Genomic DNA, 17,223 nt, shown 5'->3' on the forward strand with positions numbered 1-17,223 from the left:
TTCTTACTCTATGGTGGCAGAGACAATCGATTTTTTTCAGACTTTCAGGAGCTACTGATATTATTCACAATATTCGACGTCGATTGGATCGATAGAAATTATGTTTAAATATGAGTTAAAAGTACTTGTCCGGCCCATCACTTTCCATTAAACTTATTATATTTAAATAAAAATAAGGGCTTTTTTAGAACTGTTGGAGCACAAATATTCATGCAGAGGGAATTTAGAGAATTATCTTCAAGTAATTTTCTCTTAATTGCACTAATTTAATAAGAATGGAAACAAATTGTCCTGTAATATACAAAAGATGTTATTGTGCATCGATAAATAAAAAACATTTTGCACATTAAATATGTTGAAGCTTCCAAAATAACTCCCCAGTTTGTATTGCTATGACGGCAGTTTTTACTTCTCACTTCTTCCAGCGAACGAATTTCCTTCGGCATAACTAACCTAAATCGCATTTCAATAAATTTTTAACCGCATTCTCCCGTACAGTTTCGTTTTTTTATGATTGATTTTTATTTGATTTAAATGAAAAGTGATGGGCCGGACAAGTACTTTTAACTCATATTTAAACATAATTTCTATCGATCCAATCGACGTCGAATATTGTGAATAATATCAGTAGCTCCTGAAAGTCTGAAAAAAATCGATTGTCTCTGCCACCATAGAGTAAGAAATGACTAGCTTGCATGTGATTTTTTTGGATTTAAAAGCTTCTTAAAACAGTTCCATAATGTTGAAATTTGGAGTTACTCATAAATTACTTGTCCTTCGATTGATATCATAAATTTTAGTGCTGCACGTAACTCAAATGGTAACTTTTTTCAATTTATTAGAAAATACTTGGCCTCGAATTGATATAATAAATTTTAATGCTGCACGTAAATTAGATGGTTTTTTTTTTAATTGATTTAGCCCTTCGAATCAAATAAGAAGAATGAGGCATCGGTTTCCAAAATGATTTCAAGCGCGATTTTTCGGTTTTTATTTTTTACTTGTTATTTGATTCTTTTAACACTTTAAAAAATAGATACAGTTCAGTTTTTTTTAAAGATAATGCTTTTTCAAGATTTGTGAAATTTTTTTCGAATTGTTCTGTTTTTTTTTTATAAAATAATTTTTTTGCCCATTTTTTATAAAAATTTTGTTTTAAAGTTTTTTTCATGGATCGAATTATCAGCAAACGAGGGATCATCAATGTACTTGTCCCAACCTTTTTTTTCCTAGGGGAAGTTTATGGTTTGATATCACGTCTTTTTTCTCAAAATTGCCTTATTTATGTTCAGTTGACTATAGGATTTTAGTTTAAATTTCTATGAATTATTTATGATTTTCGTCTTATAACGTTGGTTTTCACGAAAAAAGACCTATTTTTCGTCAAAATTGTACTGGACATATTTCGTCACAGGTCTGTCCTCGGACTTCGGCGATTTTTTCCCTTGTACTCTAATATGTTTTGTCAATTAGGAACCCAAGAGCACGGCCGCAAGCGGGTTGGAGGCCGGGATATGATTTTCGGCTTATAGCGTAGGTTTCCACGAAAAAAGACCTATTTTTCGTAAAAATTGAACTGGAAATATTTCGTCACAGGTCTGTTCTTGGACTTTGGCGATTTTTTTCCTTGTACTCTAATATGTTTTGTCAATCAGGAACACAAGAGCACGGTCGAAAGCGGGTTGGAGGCCGGGATATGATTTTCGGCTTATAACGTTGGGTTCCACTAAAAAAAACTTATTTTTCGTAAAAATTGAACTGGAAATATTTCGTCACAGGTTTGTTCTTGGACTTTGGCGATTTTTTTCCTTGTACCTTAATATGTTTTGTCAAATAGGAACCAAAGAGCACGATGGAAAGCGGGTTGGAGGCCGAGATATGATTTTCGGCTTATAACGTTGGTTTCTACGAAAAAAGACATATTTTTCATCCAAATTGTACTGAAAATATTTCGTCACAGGTCTCTCCTTGGACTTTGGCGATTTTTTTCCTTGTACTCTAATATGTTTTGTCAATTAGGAACCAAAGAGCACGGTGAAAAGCAGGTTGTAGGTCGTGATATGATTTTCGGCTTATAACATTGGTTTCCACGAAAAAAGACCTAAATTTCGTCAAAATTGTACTGGAAATATTTCGATAGAGGTTTGTTCTTGGACTTTGGTGATTTTTCTCCTTGTCTTCTAATATGTTTTGTCCATTGGAAACTCAAGAGCATGTAGCAATGCGTGTTGCGGGCTGAGATATGATTTCCGGCTTATAACGTTAGTGAAAAGAAAGGAAAAGAGAAAAGATAGATCAAATTCAAGACACAACGAATACAACAGAATTGGCCATTTTTAAATGTCGTTTTTGCATTCTGAATCTAGACATTTTCGTGTCATCCAAAACATGCCCCCGATGAAATATATTTCCAAAGTTTGCAAGTGGCCGCGGAGATCCAATTATCTACAGTTTGATAGTTGCAGAAAAAAGGCACCCGGAAACATTTATTATGTCAGAATTCAAAGAAGTAAAAAAAACTGAGCGTACTTGATTCAACAGAGCAACGGAATTCAAAGACGTTTAAGGTACCTGCATTGCTTGTGCAGGAAAACAATTTCGTTTCAGGATAATTTAGAAATAAATTAGGAAATTCAGAAATTTAGCATAGAATTTAGAAAAAGGAAAATTAAGATAATTAGTAAAGCTGAAAACTTTTGTGATGAATTTGTGAAATTACATGTTACGGTTGGAGTAAAAAATTTAAATAATTGGCACACATGCTGCGACACAAAAATATCAAAGTTTGAAGGTATTTGCTCCATACCGCAGTAATACAAACTTTAATACTATTTGAAAAGAAATACTTTAAAACTTGCTGAACAAAGTTCCATTACATATTACCATAAAGATAGGGGGTGATACTTATTAGCACATATACCTATCCACAGAAATTTCCAAATTCGCAGGTATCTGCTGCAATTCAATGTATCTGCGCAATGAGTTTGGAAGACAGCAATTTCAAATCCATCCATAAATGAGCAACTGAAGACTTTTGTAATGAATTTTTCACTTCATATTTATGTTACGGTGCGAGTCAAAAAATAAAATGAATGGCACAGTATATAAATTTTATAGTTTGCAGATTTTTGCTGTATTTCAATGATCCAAAACTATAGTATTAGAGTGGAAAGTTGTTAGAAGTCATGATGTTACATTAAAATGACATAGCGCACATAAGATTCAGAAATTCTGTAGGTTTCCATGATGTTGGCAGGTATTATACTTAATCGCATCGAAAACTGAGCAACTGTACACTTATCGTAATGAATGTTTATCACCAATAATTCCACATTTGCAGTTTGCAGAATAGGAATACTCAACATACACGTCATTTCATAAGTATTGTTGTCAATATTTGTGTTTGCCTACCGCATTCCGAAGATTCAACTTTTCATATTATCAGCAAAAAAAGCATCCAAAGACTTTTTGGAACAAGTTTCAAAATTTATTACTCGACAGACCAGGTGGAAAAAGAATAACTACACTTATATCAAGACCAGAAACTGTTTTGAGAATCTGTTGTACAAAATGTGCGATTGATGATCATAATTGGAAACCTCTTGAATCACGTTACCACAATCAGCATGAAGAAATAGTAGAAAATCATAGGACACATATTAGGCAACCAATTAATAATATGCATCGATCCGCTGTAAACCGATGGAGTCAAAACAAGGATCGGAAAGAGCAGAGCCATAGTTAAAAAGAAAAAAGACAGCGCAATTGAAAGAGAACAGAAATCAAAATTGTTTCATGTATCTGTGCATTAGTTTCTGAAGACAGTAATTTCAGATCTATTCAGAAATAAGTAGGTGAAGACTTTAGTAATGAATATCTTCGTTAATATATTCCAGTCGGAACCAAAAAGTTAAAAGATTGGCATACCTGCTATTTCACAGAAATATCAAAGTTCATAGGTACTTGCTACGTACCAGTTATACAGACTTTGGTGCTATAGGGAAAAACACTTCAAAATTACATGAACCACATTTTTGAAATTTATTATGACACATTCAAAAAAAAAGTGACAGATACGATGCATGTTGAAGCAAGCAAAATGCTGTAATTTTGTATGTCTCCATGGTTATCCGCAGACAAAATATTTGATCACATCCAAAAATGATCAGGTGTAGACTTACAGACATGAATTTTTCAACCCACAATGCCAATCGCAAACATGGTCTGGAAATATTCAATATACACGTCACTTCATCACTTTGTCGAACTTTAGAGGTGTTCATTGCATTTCGAAGATACAAATATTGATATCTTGAAAATTAAGCACCCAATGACTTATTGAAATAAATTTCCAAATTTATCATGTAACAACTCAAGTGAATATATCTATGCATTTACATGGCCCAAAGATTTTTCAAAACTTGGGTGTATGAACAAGCAATCATGAAGGCTTTTTGTTATAAATATTTCAAATTATCTTGTTGAAATTAATATAAAAAAATAGAAATACAAATATCTCTCGTATTGTCTGGAGAACAAATAGAAATTGGTATGACAATATACACTGTAAGCTATAAGGAGGTGGAAAAAAGGGACCGGTGAACACAGCCAAACTAAATGAAAGAAATTATGACAACAATACATTGAATTACTTGACCAAAGTTTTTTAAAATTTATTTGAATTCGTTTACATACAACCATCCACCTCTTTATTAAATGTAATTACATAACATAGAATTTCTGTTTGGAAAGAACGTTTTAGAGGTTATAATGAACGAACGTTTTTTTTCTCATTGTTATTATTATTATTATTCAACACTAATTAGTCACGTCATTAATAATATCGATTCCTTCCACTTTTCAATAACCACTTTTATTTTTCTACACTCTGCACGCAACAGCACTCCGGCGGTCATAACCTCAAACGTGAACATGACGCGAAATCTCGCAAATTTGCTATCTATGTATATATTACGATATCGAAGTAGAACAGATAATTCTTAATTTTCACGACACATTATTCACGTTTTCACTTCTCAACATTTTACTCACTCTCAGTACACTGTATGAGATCAATTAATCCACTTTTGAGGTTTTATTTATTATAGATATTATTGTCGTGAATTGGGCTCGAAACTTATTGAAACTTCTTTTATGAAAAAAATAAAATTGATTATATCCACTGCTATTTCCAATAATGTTTTATTTATTTCAACGAAATTTGCAAATCTTGCACCGTTGATCCACGGGGCTACGATCGCTGTCACTTTATAATAACATAACAGACGATAACAGACGGTATACAAGAAAACATTGAGGACTATCAGAAACTTTCTCATCTGCGATTGGTCGAGACGGATAGATTCTCACCGCTGATTGGTTATGATGGGCATCAAGAAGCCCTTGTATGTATGGGTCTGAACCCATATACGGATACGTCAGCTGCGTAAATGTGTTGGTACTTTTGCATAATCTTGAACCCGTGCAAAGTTTTTTCTCAGCAATTACGCCACCGATCATGCTGATTTTGGGCGCAATCGAAAGAGAATTTCTTAATTAGCTGAAAGTTCAATTTTCAAATTGCGACATAACTCCTGAGCTTCGCAATTCAAGAAAATGACATGTCGATTTTACCCCCACCACCGCGAATCATTTTATTCAGAGATAATATAGTCTCGGCGAGAGCCTCGGGCCAGCAGACGACAGGGCTGTCAATGTACTTGTCCCGAGACTCTACCGAGTCTCTTGATCGAGCTGTTATTTACGTGGATTTTCTTCTCATTTTTAAAATGCTTTCTATACGTGCGGACGTGCCTTATCTGAAGTAGGATCGTTACGCAACTATTGAAAATTTACGGACTTGACAAATAAAAGTGTGGCGTTTGCTTTCTGCGTGTGGAAGCGTCATGCTTTCAATGCAAACATCGAATAACTCAAGTTTTTTTTCTTGGCTATGTAACGAAGAGAGCAGGGAATGGGTGGGAAGGAGGCGGACATATCGAGGAACAGTTTCGAAACCGGATGGTCAAAAGTTTAGCAACTCTTTGTGAAGATTCCTTGGCGTGTGATGGTGGTGGAAAAACGGCGGTAACATTTTAAGACTTACGAAAATGAAGATTTTATTGAGCGGGGAGGCGAAAAGTGTCGTTGAAAAATCGACGCACAGGTTCGATTTTTTAGAAGGCCCGCACTTTTATGGGACCGTCCAAGAAAGTCCGAGCTCGCATTGGCAAACGAGGAGCGCCGGCTCTGATTGGATAATCAGGAGAAACTTTTAACGCTTGCATTATGTACGTGCGCGTGCATAGCGTGGAAAAAATGATCGATTTATTTCAGTCTTCTTTCCTCCTGGAAGCTCCCCATAATTCCGCTCTTTTCGAGCACTTTTCCAGCAGATTTCCCGGCCGGATGGCCATTCAAGGGAGTTCGCGACAAAATCGAAGGCTAAAAACTCGTGAGTCGAAAAAATGGTGGTTTTTAATGCGAAATCCGTTTCCGGTTTTTCCCCCAATCGCGTCTGAATATGTCAACGATCCTGAGCTAGAAAAAGGCGCAAAGTAGGCCAAGGTCGCGGGAGAAAAGGAGCGAGAAAGGGACGAAAATCGCGAGTCGCGTGTGTTTTGCAACGAGACCGGATACTTTTGTTTTCCAGCGACACTCGCCCCCCTTCCGATAATGCTTTCGACACTCGTCACCGTTTCCAATGCTTCTGTTAAAATGAGGCGCGATTCGATGTACCGAGGCCTGACACAATGCACGTACGCCGAAGAAGAGAGAAAGTAGTAAAAGAGAGTATGGAACGGGCGCGCAAGGCCTCGCGGTGCCCATGAAAGTTTTAAGAGAAAGACCACCGTCCGGGACGAGAAACATCGTCGGCTCTCGATAATCGACTCGTATAAAGTCAAAGTGGAAAAGCGTACGCGTTAAAAAATCGAAGAGAGACGAAAAGTCTCGCGGAGAGCACCGAGGAGGAAATAAAACTTTCATCGTCGCGGGCCAAAAGGTTCAAATTTTTCGAGAAAACGAACGAAAATATTTCTCGACTTTTTCGTCCCATTTTCATCGCTGGAATCGGACTCCCCGTGCGCTTTTTCCGACGGTAAAAAGAGCACGAAAATCTCGAAGGGGATCGTCGGTGAGACGAGGAGACTGGAGTCGCGTGAAGTTGCCGCTGAAACGTGAGGAGTCTGAGTGGGGAACGCGAGGTGTTTTCACTCTCGGCATTCACCACACTCCGGCTCGGATGATCGTTCGTACTCAAACGAGTTGTGAATGCGCGTATCGTTCCTCCGAGAGTTTCAACAGTCTCCAAAACTCTCGAGCCAGTCTTTCGCCTTTAATCCGTCATCATAAATGCTCACGTTTTTTTCCATCGTGGCTGAAAAAAAAGCGGAAAAAGTGGTGCCACTTTCGACACACGAAACAGGCACGTGAAGTCACTCGGATAACTGTGAGTATTCGCAACTTTATTCAAACTCAAATTTGCATATAAATCTTCAAATGCGACGTGAAAAAGGTTCGGGTCGAAAATACAGCGATTAACCCTGAAGACTTTCGTTCGTTATATCCATTTTTTTCAATAATAAAGACTACGAAGCATATCGACGTTTTATGCCAACGTTACACATGGATATGGCGAAACAGTGAGCGTTGAACCGCGACTCGAGGCCTTGTAATAAAAAAAAAAAAAAAATTAACGTGCTGTAATTGCAATTACACTTTCATACGAACGTTTCCATCGAAATTCGCGATCTCGGTAACGCGACGACTGAAACAACGTTGCGTAGAGCAATCCCGTCATTTATTTCCTCCGCTGTTGCGCTTATTCGAAAACGAGAAACGTGCGTGTCTAGCATGTGAGAATAAAGAAATAAAGTGCGAGAATGGAAGCAACAATAGCGGGAGGATTGCAATGAAAAAATAGTCGTGAGAAGCGAATTCGTGTTTGCATTGAAGGTTTAAACGCGATCGCGGCACACTGCGAAGCTTCGTCACAAAAGAATAATCCGTATTTATATTCCAGGCTCGTTATTCGAAGTTTGATCGAAAGTGCGATTATCGCAGGAGGCGAATCGAAAGTCGTACACCGAATGGCGAAGCCTCGATCGAAACACGAATGAGGAAGGATAAATATGCTCAATTTTTCCAAGTGAATCGTCCCGGGATTTTTTTATGGATTTGGTCACTTTAGCCGGCACCACGTCGCTGTTAACTTTTAGCTTTATACCACTGTTGGCCATCGGCCTCACAGTGTATCGGTACAACAACCTCGACCCGGAGAGTCATCCGCCCAATGCCAGAGAGGTAATATATCTTCGTGGGATTCGTCGATCGCGCGAGCCTGAAGCTTGCAACGTCGCGGAGTCAAACGAAATGAAGGAAAAATGTAAGGTTTACTGCGAATTGTAAATTCGCGAGTAAGCGAAATTGGATAATTACTGGAATCACTGGAGGCCTTTTTCACATAATTTCGTTGGACTCCGACGTTGCGGACTTGCGAGCGTCACGCCGAGAAGATTAAGGAATAACGATGCGCTGTTAAAACGTTTTTTCTCTCCGTCACTGTAAAAGCAATGAACGAAAAACTTTCACTAATGAAGGATTTTTATCGCGCAGCTGTTACGCATGTACGATTTCATAGTTGTCGGCGGTGGAAGCGCAGGTGCAGTGGTAGCATCGAGGCTATCGGAGATATCAAATTGGACTATTTTGCTTCTCGAAGCCGGAGGAGATGAGAACGAGATATCAGACGTCCCGGCTCTCGCCGGGTACACTCAGCTCTCGGAATTCGATTGGAAATATCAGACCTCGCCGCCCGGGGCATCGGCTTATTGCTTAGCGATGGTCGGTGACCGGTGCAATTGGCCACGTGGAAAAGTGCTCGGGGGCAGCAGCGTCCTTAACGCCATGGTCTACGTCCGTGGCAACAGGTAAATCGATCGACTCTTCCTCACTGTTCAAAGTCAGACTATTGCGAACCTGAGAAAGGCTTCGATTCGAAGCGGGCTCTTGATCGTTTGTCCGAACAATTGCTGCGATTTTTCAGGCTGGATTACGACAACTGGGCGAGTTTGGGGAACGCGGGCTGGAGTTACGAGGAAGTCCTGCCATATTTCAAGAAATCAGAGGACAACCGGAATCCCTACTTGGCTAGAACGGCTTACCACCAAACCGGAGGCTTGCTCACGGTCCAAGAATACCCGTGGAGGACGCCTCTGTCGATAGCGTTCATGCAAGCGGGCCGGGAGCTGGGTTACGCGAACCAGGACATCAACGGCGCGAACCAAACGGGCTTCATGCTGACGCAGGCAACGGTGAGGAGGGGCAGCAGGTGTTCGACGGCCAAGGCGTTTTTGCGGCCGGTGAAGAACCGGAGGAACCTTCACATAGCGATGAACGCGCAGGTGCTGCGCGTCGTCTTCAACGAGGATAAGAGAGCGACGGGCGTCGAATACTTGCGAAACGGAAGGCGAGAAATCGCGAGGGTGCGGAGAGAGGTGATTCTGTCCGGGGGCTCGATAGGCTCGCCGCAATTGCTCATGGTCTCGGGGGTCGGGCCTGCGGAGCATCTTCAGGAGCACGGAATCCCGGTTCTCGCGGATCTGCGAGTGGGCGACAACCTCCAGGATCACGTCGGCCTGGGGGGCTTGACGTTCATCATAAACGAGCCGATAACCCTGACGAAAAAACGCTTTCAGACGTTCCCCGTCGCCCTGGAATACATAATGAACGAGCGCGGTCCGATGACGACTTCCGGGGTCGAAGGATTGGCCTTTGTGAAGTCACGCTACGCCGACAAGAGCCTCGATTGGCCGGACATACAATTCCACTTCGCCCCCAGCTCCATCAACTCCGACGGGGGCGAACAAATACGGAAAATTCTCGGACTCAGGGACAGCGTCTACAACACGATGTACAAACCCCTCCTCAATTCCGAAACTTGGACCATCCTCCCTCTCCTTTTACGACCCAAAAGTTCCGGCTGGATAAGGCTCAGGAGCAAAGATCCCCTCGTTTATCCGGACATAAATCCCAACTACTTCACCCACCAGGAGGACATCGACGTCATCGTCGAGGGCATCAGAATAGCCATGGAGCTTTCCAACACCACGGCCTTCCAGCGATTCGGATCGAGGCCCCTGACCATCCCCATGCCCGGCTGCCAACGCCACCCCTTCGGGAGCTACGACTACTGGAACTGCGCTATAAGACACTTCACATTCACGATTTATCATCCCACCGGGACCTGCAAAATGGGACCCAAGAGCGATCCCACCGCCGTCGTCGACCCGAGGCTCAGAGTCCACGGGGTCAAAGGTCTTCGCGTCGCGGATGCATCGATCATGCCGTCCATCGTCAGTGGCAATCCGAACGCTCCCGTCATCATGATCGCCGAAAAAGCCAGTGACATGATCAAGGAAGACTGGCTCGGGAGGAAACGCTCGGCTGGCAGATGATTCGCTTCGTTTCCAAGCACTCCCATTCGTTTTTTTATTTATTTGTAGTAGCTTTTTTACCGTTATTTATATTGGAGAACGAAATGCCAAATTGGAAGATCGAGCGGACGGCCTGGAACCGAGTGGTCGCGTTACGACGACAGTTTCGACCCATTCGAATTTGAATGGCGCGCGGATCGGAGCGCCTTCTTCGTCTCGTTCTGCTCAGCAAACCTCCCAGGCCCAGGCTCGATCCGTTCACTCACACAGACATTATTTTCTTGCTCACGCGAACTTTTTGTTGCTGTGGTGCGCGAATGATTCGCATTATTTATATAGTTAGAAGAAAGCGTAGACTCGGCGAGCCTCCGACGACGGAATTGTCGATCCACTCGCCCGGAGGCTCCGCCGAGGCTTTCGATGCCGAGTTTTTCATAGTTTTTATTTATCGCGAATGAATGGGAAACGAGGGGTGGATTCTACTCGGTTATTTCAAAGCAACTCCTTCCCGAATGTCCAAAATGTTTCCAGGAAAAGCGAACCGGCGGATTATTCTGTATCGCGCTGCCAGGGGAATCTCGAATTCATTTTCCGTCGACTTATCTTTAAGGATGGAGAATACCCTTTGGAAATGCCGGGTAGCATCCATCCTCGGCTCCAAGTCCGAGCAAATCAGCTGTTCGAATGTTGTGTGACGTCACGTATATGAAGAGCGCTCAATCAAAGACCACGTTTTTATAAATGACCTCGTCAAAGTTGTACCGTTTCTACGAGTGAATTGTCTGGATAAAAAATTTTTTACGAAACTCGTGAATTTTTTTAAATTGACGAAACCCTGAAACTCGCGGGAAAATTTACAAAAGTCAACTAAAACGTCGCTTTTTTCAAATTCTGCGTCAAGAATTTCGTCTTTTCATTGAAATTGGATGATTCACTGCATGGAATTAAACGTTTATATTTAGCGTGAAATTCACTGTAAAGTTTACCGGATGTGTTTGACCGCGGGGACGAGTTGACGAAAAAACATTCATTCCTGTAACGCACTGTTAAATTTTTAATATCCTTCAGAATTTTCAGTTTTTAATAGTTAATATTGCAGCAGTGAAATTTAAGGTACGTGCACTAAAATTTACCAAATAATTAGACAATTTACCGACAATCGGCAATATCGAAATAATCGACAAGGGGCTGAGCGCATAAAAACAACACCGTGAAGCTCATGTAACATTGCGTCATAAATATTGAAATAATCTTCAAAAGCACGGCACCTTTGACCGGCCATTTCTTTTAGACACTTTTAGACGTACTCCCGTAAAAATGCCTACTTTTAACAATGAATATTATTTAATGTACAAGAAAATTCAATTTGTTCGCACCGTCGTAAGTGGAGGGTAATTTTTCAAATTTAATTTTCTACGTATACGACATGATCCGAACGACGCAATCGTTTTACAACGCCGACGATACATACTGGGGAAACCTCAATGAAATAATCGGGTTTACGCGTCCCTGCTGTTTTCCTCCGCGCGTCTTTCCCTCATAAGTCGATTATGCTCGGATAATTATTATCTTCGGAATCAAACGGAAATATTGAGAGAGAGAGAGAGAGAGAGGAAACTACGTTGGAAATGCTTATCGATGAGACAAGTATTAAGGCACATTAGAATTTTTTCCTTCTTTTCTTTATGCGCGACACACGCTCGAGTGACTCGAGCGTAACATACTCCGACGAGTTAAATTATTGGTGTGTAATATTATTCGATACATCGAAATAAAACGAACAGAGAGCGTGAAGTGTTGCGAAAGAATTGTCTCATTGGTACGTGCCACAATTGCTGATTGCGATTCGGTCATTTTCTGCAGCCATTCCTCCCTCCTGGCTGCACGAAATCGTTTGGAAGCAGACAGAAAAACTCGAGAGTCATAATTCGTCTGGAGCTCTTCCGAGCTACTCGAAACGTCACGACGAATCGGCGATCACAAATGCGGAAAAGCTACGACGACGAATGGCGAATTCACAACTCTGCTTTGTGGAGAGGAAATTGAACGTAATTTTGTCACTGCCTCTGCTGCATAAATTCTTGTCTCATTTCCGGTTAACAAGGAAGATCTGACTCGTTTAAAAACTCTCGACTTAACGTCTCTTTTTTTCTTCTCACTTGTTCCCTTTCTCCTTGCATTTGACTGAATAAATTAGTACCGCGGTTAAAACTAATTTGAGGCTCGGTATACCGCGCAAGCGAGCCAGTGACTGAAAAAGATCGAGATAAAAGCGAGTGCATTACTCATTTTTCTCCGTTTACCACCAGTTTTATCTCGTACTTTCATGAATCTTTCATGTTTTTCCGATCGTCGAATCACCTTTTTCAAAATTGCGAAGTTAAATATGAAAAATTGATTTTAGTAGGAGGCTAGTCGAGATTCGATAAAGAATTATGAAATATTCGAAAGTGTTACTTTTGCACAATATGAAGAAAGGAAAAAACTTGTTTGTTCGACTTTTGGAATTGCGTCGAGCGAGAAACGACTATTTTTTTCATTATTTCCTTCCGTATTGAAATTATCAACGCAGCACTATTTTTCCAGAAGCCATTTTTTGTTAATAGAAAGTCAATTTGGGGCTATGAACAGGAGTTGGAGTTTTAGGTGTTTTTTGTTTTTTCATAAATAAAAATTAATTGGATGGATTTAGATAAAAGCCAGTACACATTTTTTACATACTCAGAAGTACTGAAATTTTTTTTTTCACTTTTATAATGGTAAAAAAATTTTCGACAACTTTTTTTCCCCTTAAACAATTTTCTATTGACATAACCACAAAAATTTTTATTTTTTCTTCAAACGCTCGCCATTTTTTTCTAAACGATATTTTGAAAATCCCCCGCTCCATGCGATAGTTAATAGCACAGATTTGAAGAATCTTTTTGGTTTTTTGTCCCGAGATGTTCCGTTTTTGAGATCTGCCGATTCAAGGAGTGCCATTTTCAACGCACTATTGTACAAAAAAGTACCACGAAAAAAATGTTTATACAATTTTTTTCCAGTACTTTCGAGTATGTAAAACACGTGCACAAGGTTTTATTTAAATCCCACCAACCACTCTTTATTTATAAAATAAACAAAAAATACCTAAAACTCCAACGTTTACACCGTGCACAGCCCTTAATACAAAGGCTCCCCCCCCCCCCCCCGCCGAAGGAGTATCATCAGTCGACCTTGTAACCGATGAATTTTATCAGAAAAAGAATCTTTTCTCAGTCCTGTGTTAATTGTCAAGTATGCACCAACTGTCAAAAAAACAATGTCGCATGAAGTGATGAAGTACTGAACGCGAGAGCTTGAACTTGGCCATTGGAAACCGAATATTTGAGCATCTCGTGCGTGGTCTGAAGACTGTTTTGTAATTTTCTGTTTCGTACGTCCGTAACATCTCTTTACCACATTGCCAGGAGTTATTTCACGGTTTTTATTCCGACTGCGAAGCTCGTCGTCTCTGCCCAATGGACCCGTCATCCCATCTCGACTCCAAACTTTCTCCGAGCAACTCAAATACGTATGTAAATATACGTGTATGGTCTGTTCCTCGCAAACTCAGCCACAAATTCGGCTAAGCGTTTCAAAGTCCAGTTGTTGAGTAAGGAATTGAGATTTGACGCTTAGAAATAACTACGAATTCTGTTTCTTCTATGCGACAGTAGCCAAAACTTTCATTCGACTTTATCGACAGTTTGGGTGGGCGAAAAAATTGAATATTTCGAAAATGGGAGAGCTCGAACGACCTGAAAAAGATTTGTCACTTAGCACACTGAAATCCACTGAAACTTTGGCGACCTTTCTGTGTCCGAGAGCTGGAAAAAAGTATGAGGCAAGAATGCAGCTTCGATCATTATTGAAATCGTGTGGCTGAGAGAAAATTCGTTCATGGACAGACAAAATTCAGTTTCAAAATTCGTTCTCGTTCGTTCGATATACTCTGGATTGATTTTAAAAAATGATAAAAACGACGATGACACCCTCGTTCGCAGTGGAGCAGTTTCGGCTGTGGCCCAGATACGCCTTTGGATCATCGACTTTCTCGTCGTTGTTCTTTCAACGGTGCAAACATTTTTTAAAAGGTAACACGACTCGAGCTAACCTGGAAGGTCCCGTACAACGGGGCGCGTTTATTTCCGTTGATTTTTCCAGGAGTTTATCGCCGGGAGAGGATCGGCGATGGGATTTCGTCTGATATTTCCACGGTGCGAGTATTTGGTGAAAAAACTTTCTCGAGCACGATAAAACGGTTTGGATAAAAATTTCACGACTCCGATTGAACGACGATTTTGTTTCTCAGCGTGTGTTATGAAAATTTTATTCGATTACCAATAAAGATGGTTAGAGAGGCGAGCTGTTTCCGGAGGAGAAAAATGTAATGCAGTGAAAGTTGCGTTCGGTAGTTTTGTATCATCGTTCCAGTTTAGTGCGGACGAAATTCGCGCCTCCGGCCATTTTCCTCCACCGAAACAAATTCCGCTGATCCACTGGGCAAGCCATCCCAATACCAGAAGTTTTCTGCTTTTTTTATTTCGCCGATGCGGAACTAAGCGAGCGATAAAATTCGGCTCGATGCTGGAGAAACGATTTTTCTCGGCTCCTGATCGCGTCGATCGACGCGACGACGGAGTGAAAACTGACGCCGGAAGGACAAAAATTCTATTCGACTCTAAGAATTTCGATTTTCGTTTGCTCGAGAACCGTTCATAATTCTCGTTGGTCTGAACGCTCCTTGCAAAAACGCAAATTGATTTTGCTAGGATTTCTAATTCGCTGGTCCACTCGAGAGGCGGGGCGTGCTCCCGAGCCATATCCAGAGACATTAAAATTTTGATTGAATCGAAGCAAGTATAATAATTTATTCGTCCTCGTCTCGAGTTTTCTTTCTCCAGAACGAATGTGATCCTCGCGGGCTTCCCCTAACTCAATTAAACGACCAACTTTCTTTCGTTCCTTCTCTCAACAGCGCTACGGAAACTGGGCTCGTGACGTTGAAACGGTTTTGTATCTTTGTCTCTTTCCTTCCTACTCCCTCCCGCCGTCCCAGCACTTATTAGGCCACACGAGATATTTATGATTTCCGAGTTAATTACTATGCCACACATTTCAGTCGAATGCTTTTCCGCTTCTTACTCTCATTTCTACTAGAATATTAATTAATCGTTAAGAAAAAAAACGGGGATCCCAGTTACATAAAATCGCGGTTTTCATCGTCCCTAGACAAAAGATCAATTTGTTTGCCTTCATTTCATTCAGGATTTTCCGCCATTTTCCTCCACAATATTCGACTTTCTTTCTCCAAAATTTCTCTGGACTCAGAGACTGAAATCAAGCGAATTGCGATCCTTTTATTGGCTGCTTTTCGTAGCTCGATAATTCGATGGCACGAAGAATCTTTAGATTCCAATTTCCAATTGGATCATGAAAAATCTGGAGTCACCAGTCACGTGAAAATGAATTGTTTCGCGGTCGTAAAAAAAAACTGATTTTGGAGGTTCTGAGATCGACGGATCTGGAATTGGTGTAAGATTTTGAAATTTCTAGGTGACGGATCGGGAATACGGAGCAGTAAAAGTGAAGCAAGGTGCAATTTAATCGTGAAGTCTTTCAATCAAACTTTCCGTCGCTTCGTATTCCACAATTATTTCAAGAGGGACGAATGACGTTGAAGTTTGCGACGTTGGAGTCCAACGAAAAGATCTGAAAAAACTCTCCAACGATTCCAGAAATTCTCCTATTTTTTTCCTACCGAATTTGCAATTCGTAGTTTTTAAAGCTACACCAATGATTTCGCGAAATAAAAATTCGTTGGGCTCCAACGTTGCAAAGCTGAGCGTCGTGATCAGGAGAAAATCGGGGGCTGAGAATGTTACGATATTGGAGTGTTCCGCGACGAAGGAAAAACGGTTTGGGATTGCGGGGAACGAAACTAACGATACCGCACGGCGCGTCGTCTTGAGGCTTCCCTTTATTGAATTTAGCAAACCTCGAGTACGAATGTGACCAACTTTCTTCAGTGGTCTGTGCCCCTTCCTTTCCTGCTTCGTAGCCCACCGCGTCGAGATATTTCAAAGTTCGTGGATGATGCTCTCGGGCAATTCGGCCGTGACGTGCGTGTTGGCACGTAGCGATTCATTCTGTTTTTTTTATTATTAGAGAAACTCGCTCCGGTGCTCGAACGAGTGAACTCTTCAAAGATACAAATAAAAAAGGAACGTGAGAATTTTTCAGTAGCGAAATCACGATTCCGCAATGCGTCCGGCAAAGCGACTAAAAGCACGGTTCGATCGAGGACGCGATTTCAGTGAAAATTCAAAATTCTCGTGGATCAATTTTTCTAAAGAGTCTATCGACTCATCCGACCATGTCATCCCTTCTTTTTGCTTATTCCACAAAGTATTTGACTTAGAAAAACGACAACAAAAGCTCCCAGGAATTGCCAGATCAAAGGTGAATTTAATCGACTCACCGAAGTGGCTCAATCGTCACAATTTACTGGATTTACAGACTCGGAATAAAGTCTCAAGTGCAAGAGTCCCTGCGAAAGATTCAGCGATATCGTTTACGGAATAAACGATCGAGTGTTCCACGAAATGTTTATCTGGCCTCGGCGAGTTCGTTTTTTTCTTTTTATTTTTCAGCGCTTTTTCTTTGATTTTTTTGTCCTCCTCTAAGCCGCGACTTCACCGTCGGGGCCTGTGAACAGTTACCACATCGCCAGGAAGGAGAGGTGTGCGCTCTTAAATACAGGAAG

The 17,223-nt window shown here is 41.0% G+C and overlaps 2 protein-coding genes across 3 annotated transcripts in view; one reads left to right on the forward strand and one right to left on the reverse strand.

Annotated features, from left to right (window-relative positions):
• Flo2 (flotillin-2) overlaps window positions 1-17,223 on the reverse strand; it is a 121,352-nt gene that overhangs the window by 61,099 nt on the left and 43,030 nt on the right. The window lies entirely within an intron of this gene.
• Window positions 6,803-11,242, forward strand: LOC122407865 (glucose dehydrogenase [FAD, quinone]). Its single transcript, XM_043414333.1, has 4 exons — window positions 6,803-7,450; window positions 8,024-8,304; window positions 8,617-8,930; window positions 9,047-11,242. The coding sequence occupies exons 2-4, from the start codon at window positions 8,173-8,175 to the stop codon at window positions 10,455-10,457; spliced, it is 1,857 nt and encodes a 618-aa protein (XP_043270268.1). The 5' UTR covers window positions 6,803-7,450; window positions 8,024-8,172; the 3' UTR covers window positions 10,458-11,242.

Source organism: Venturia canescens, chromosome 3 (assembly GCF_019457755.1).
Source record: "Venturia canescens isolate UGA chromosome 3, ASM1945775v1, whole genome shotgun sequence".
Taxonomy (NCBI): domain Eukaryota; kingdom Metazoa; phylum Arthropoda; class Insecta; order Hymenoptera; family Ichneumonidae; genus Venturia; species Venturia canescens.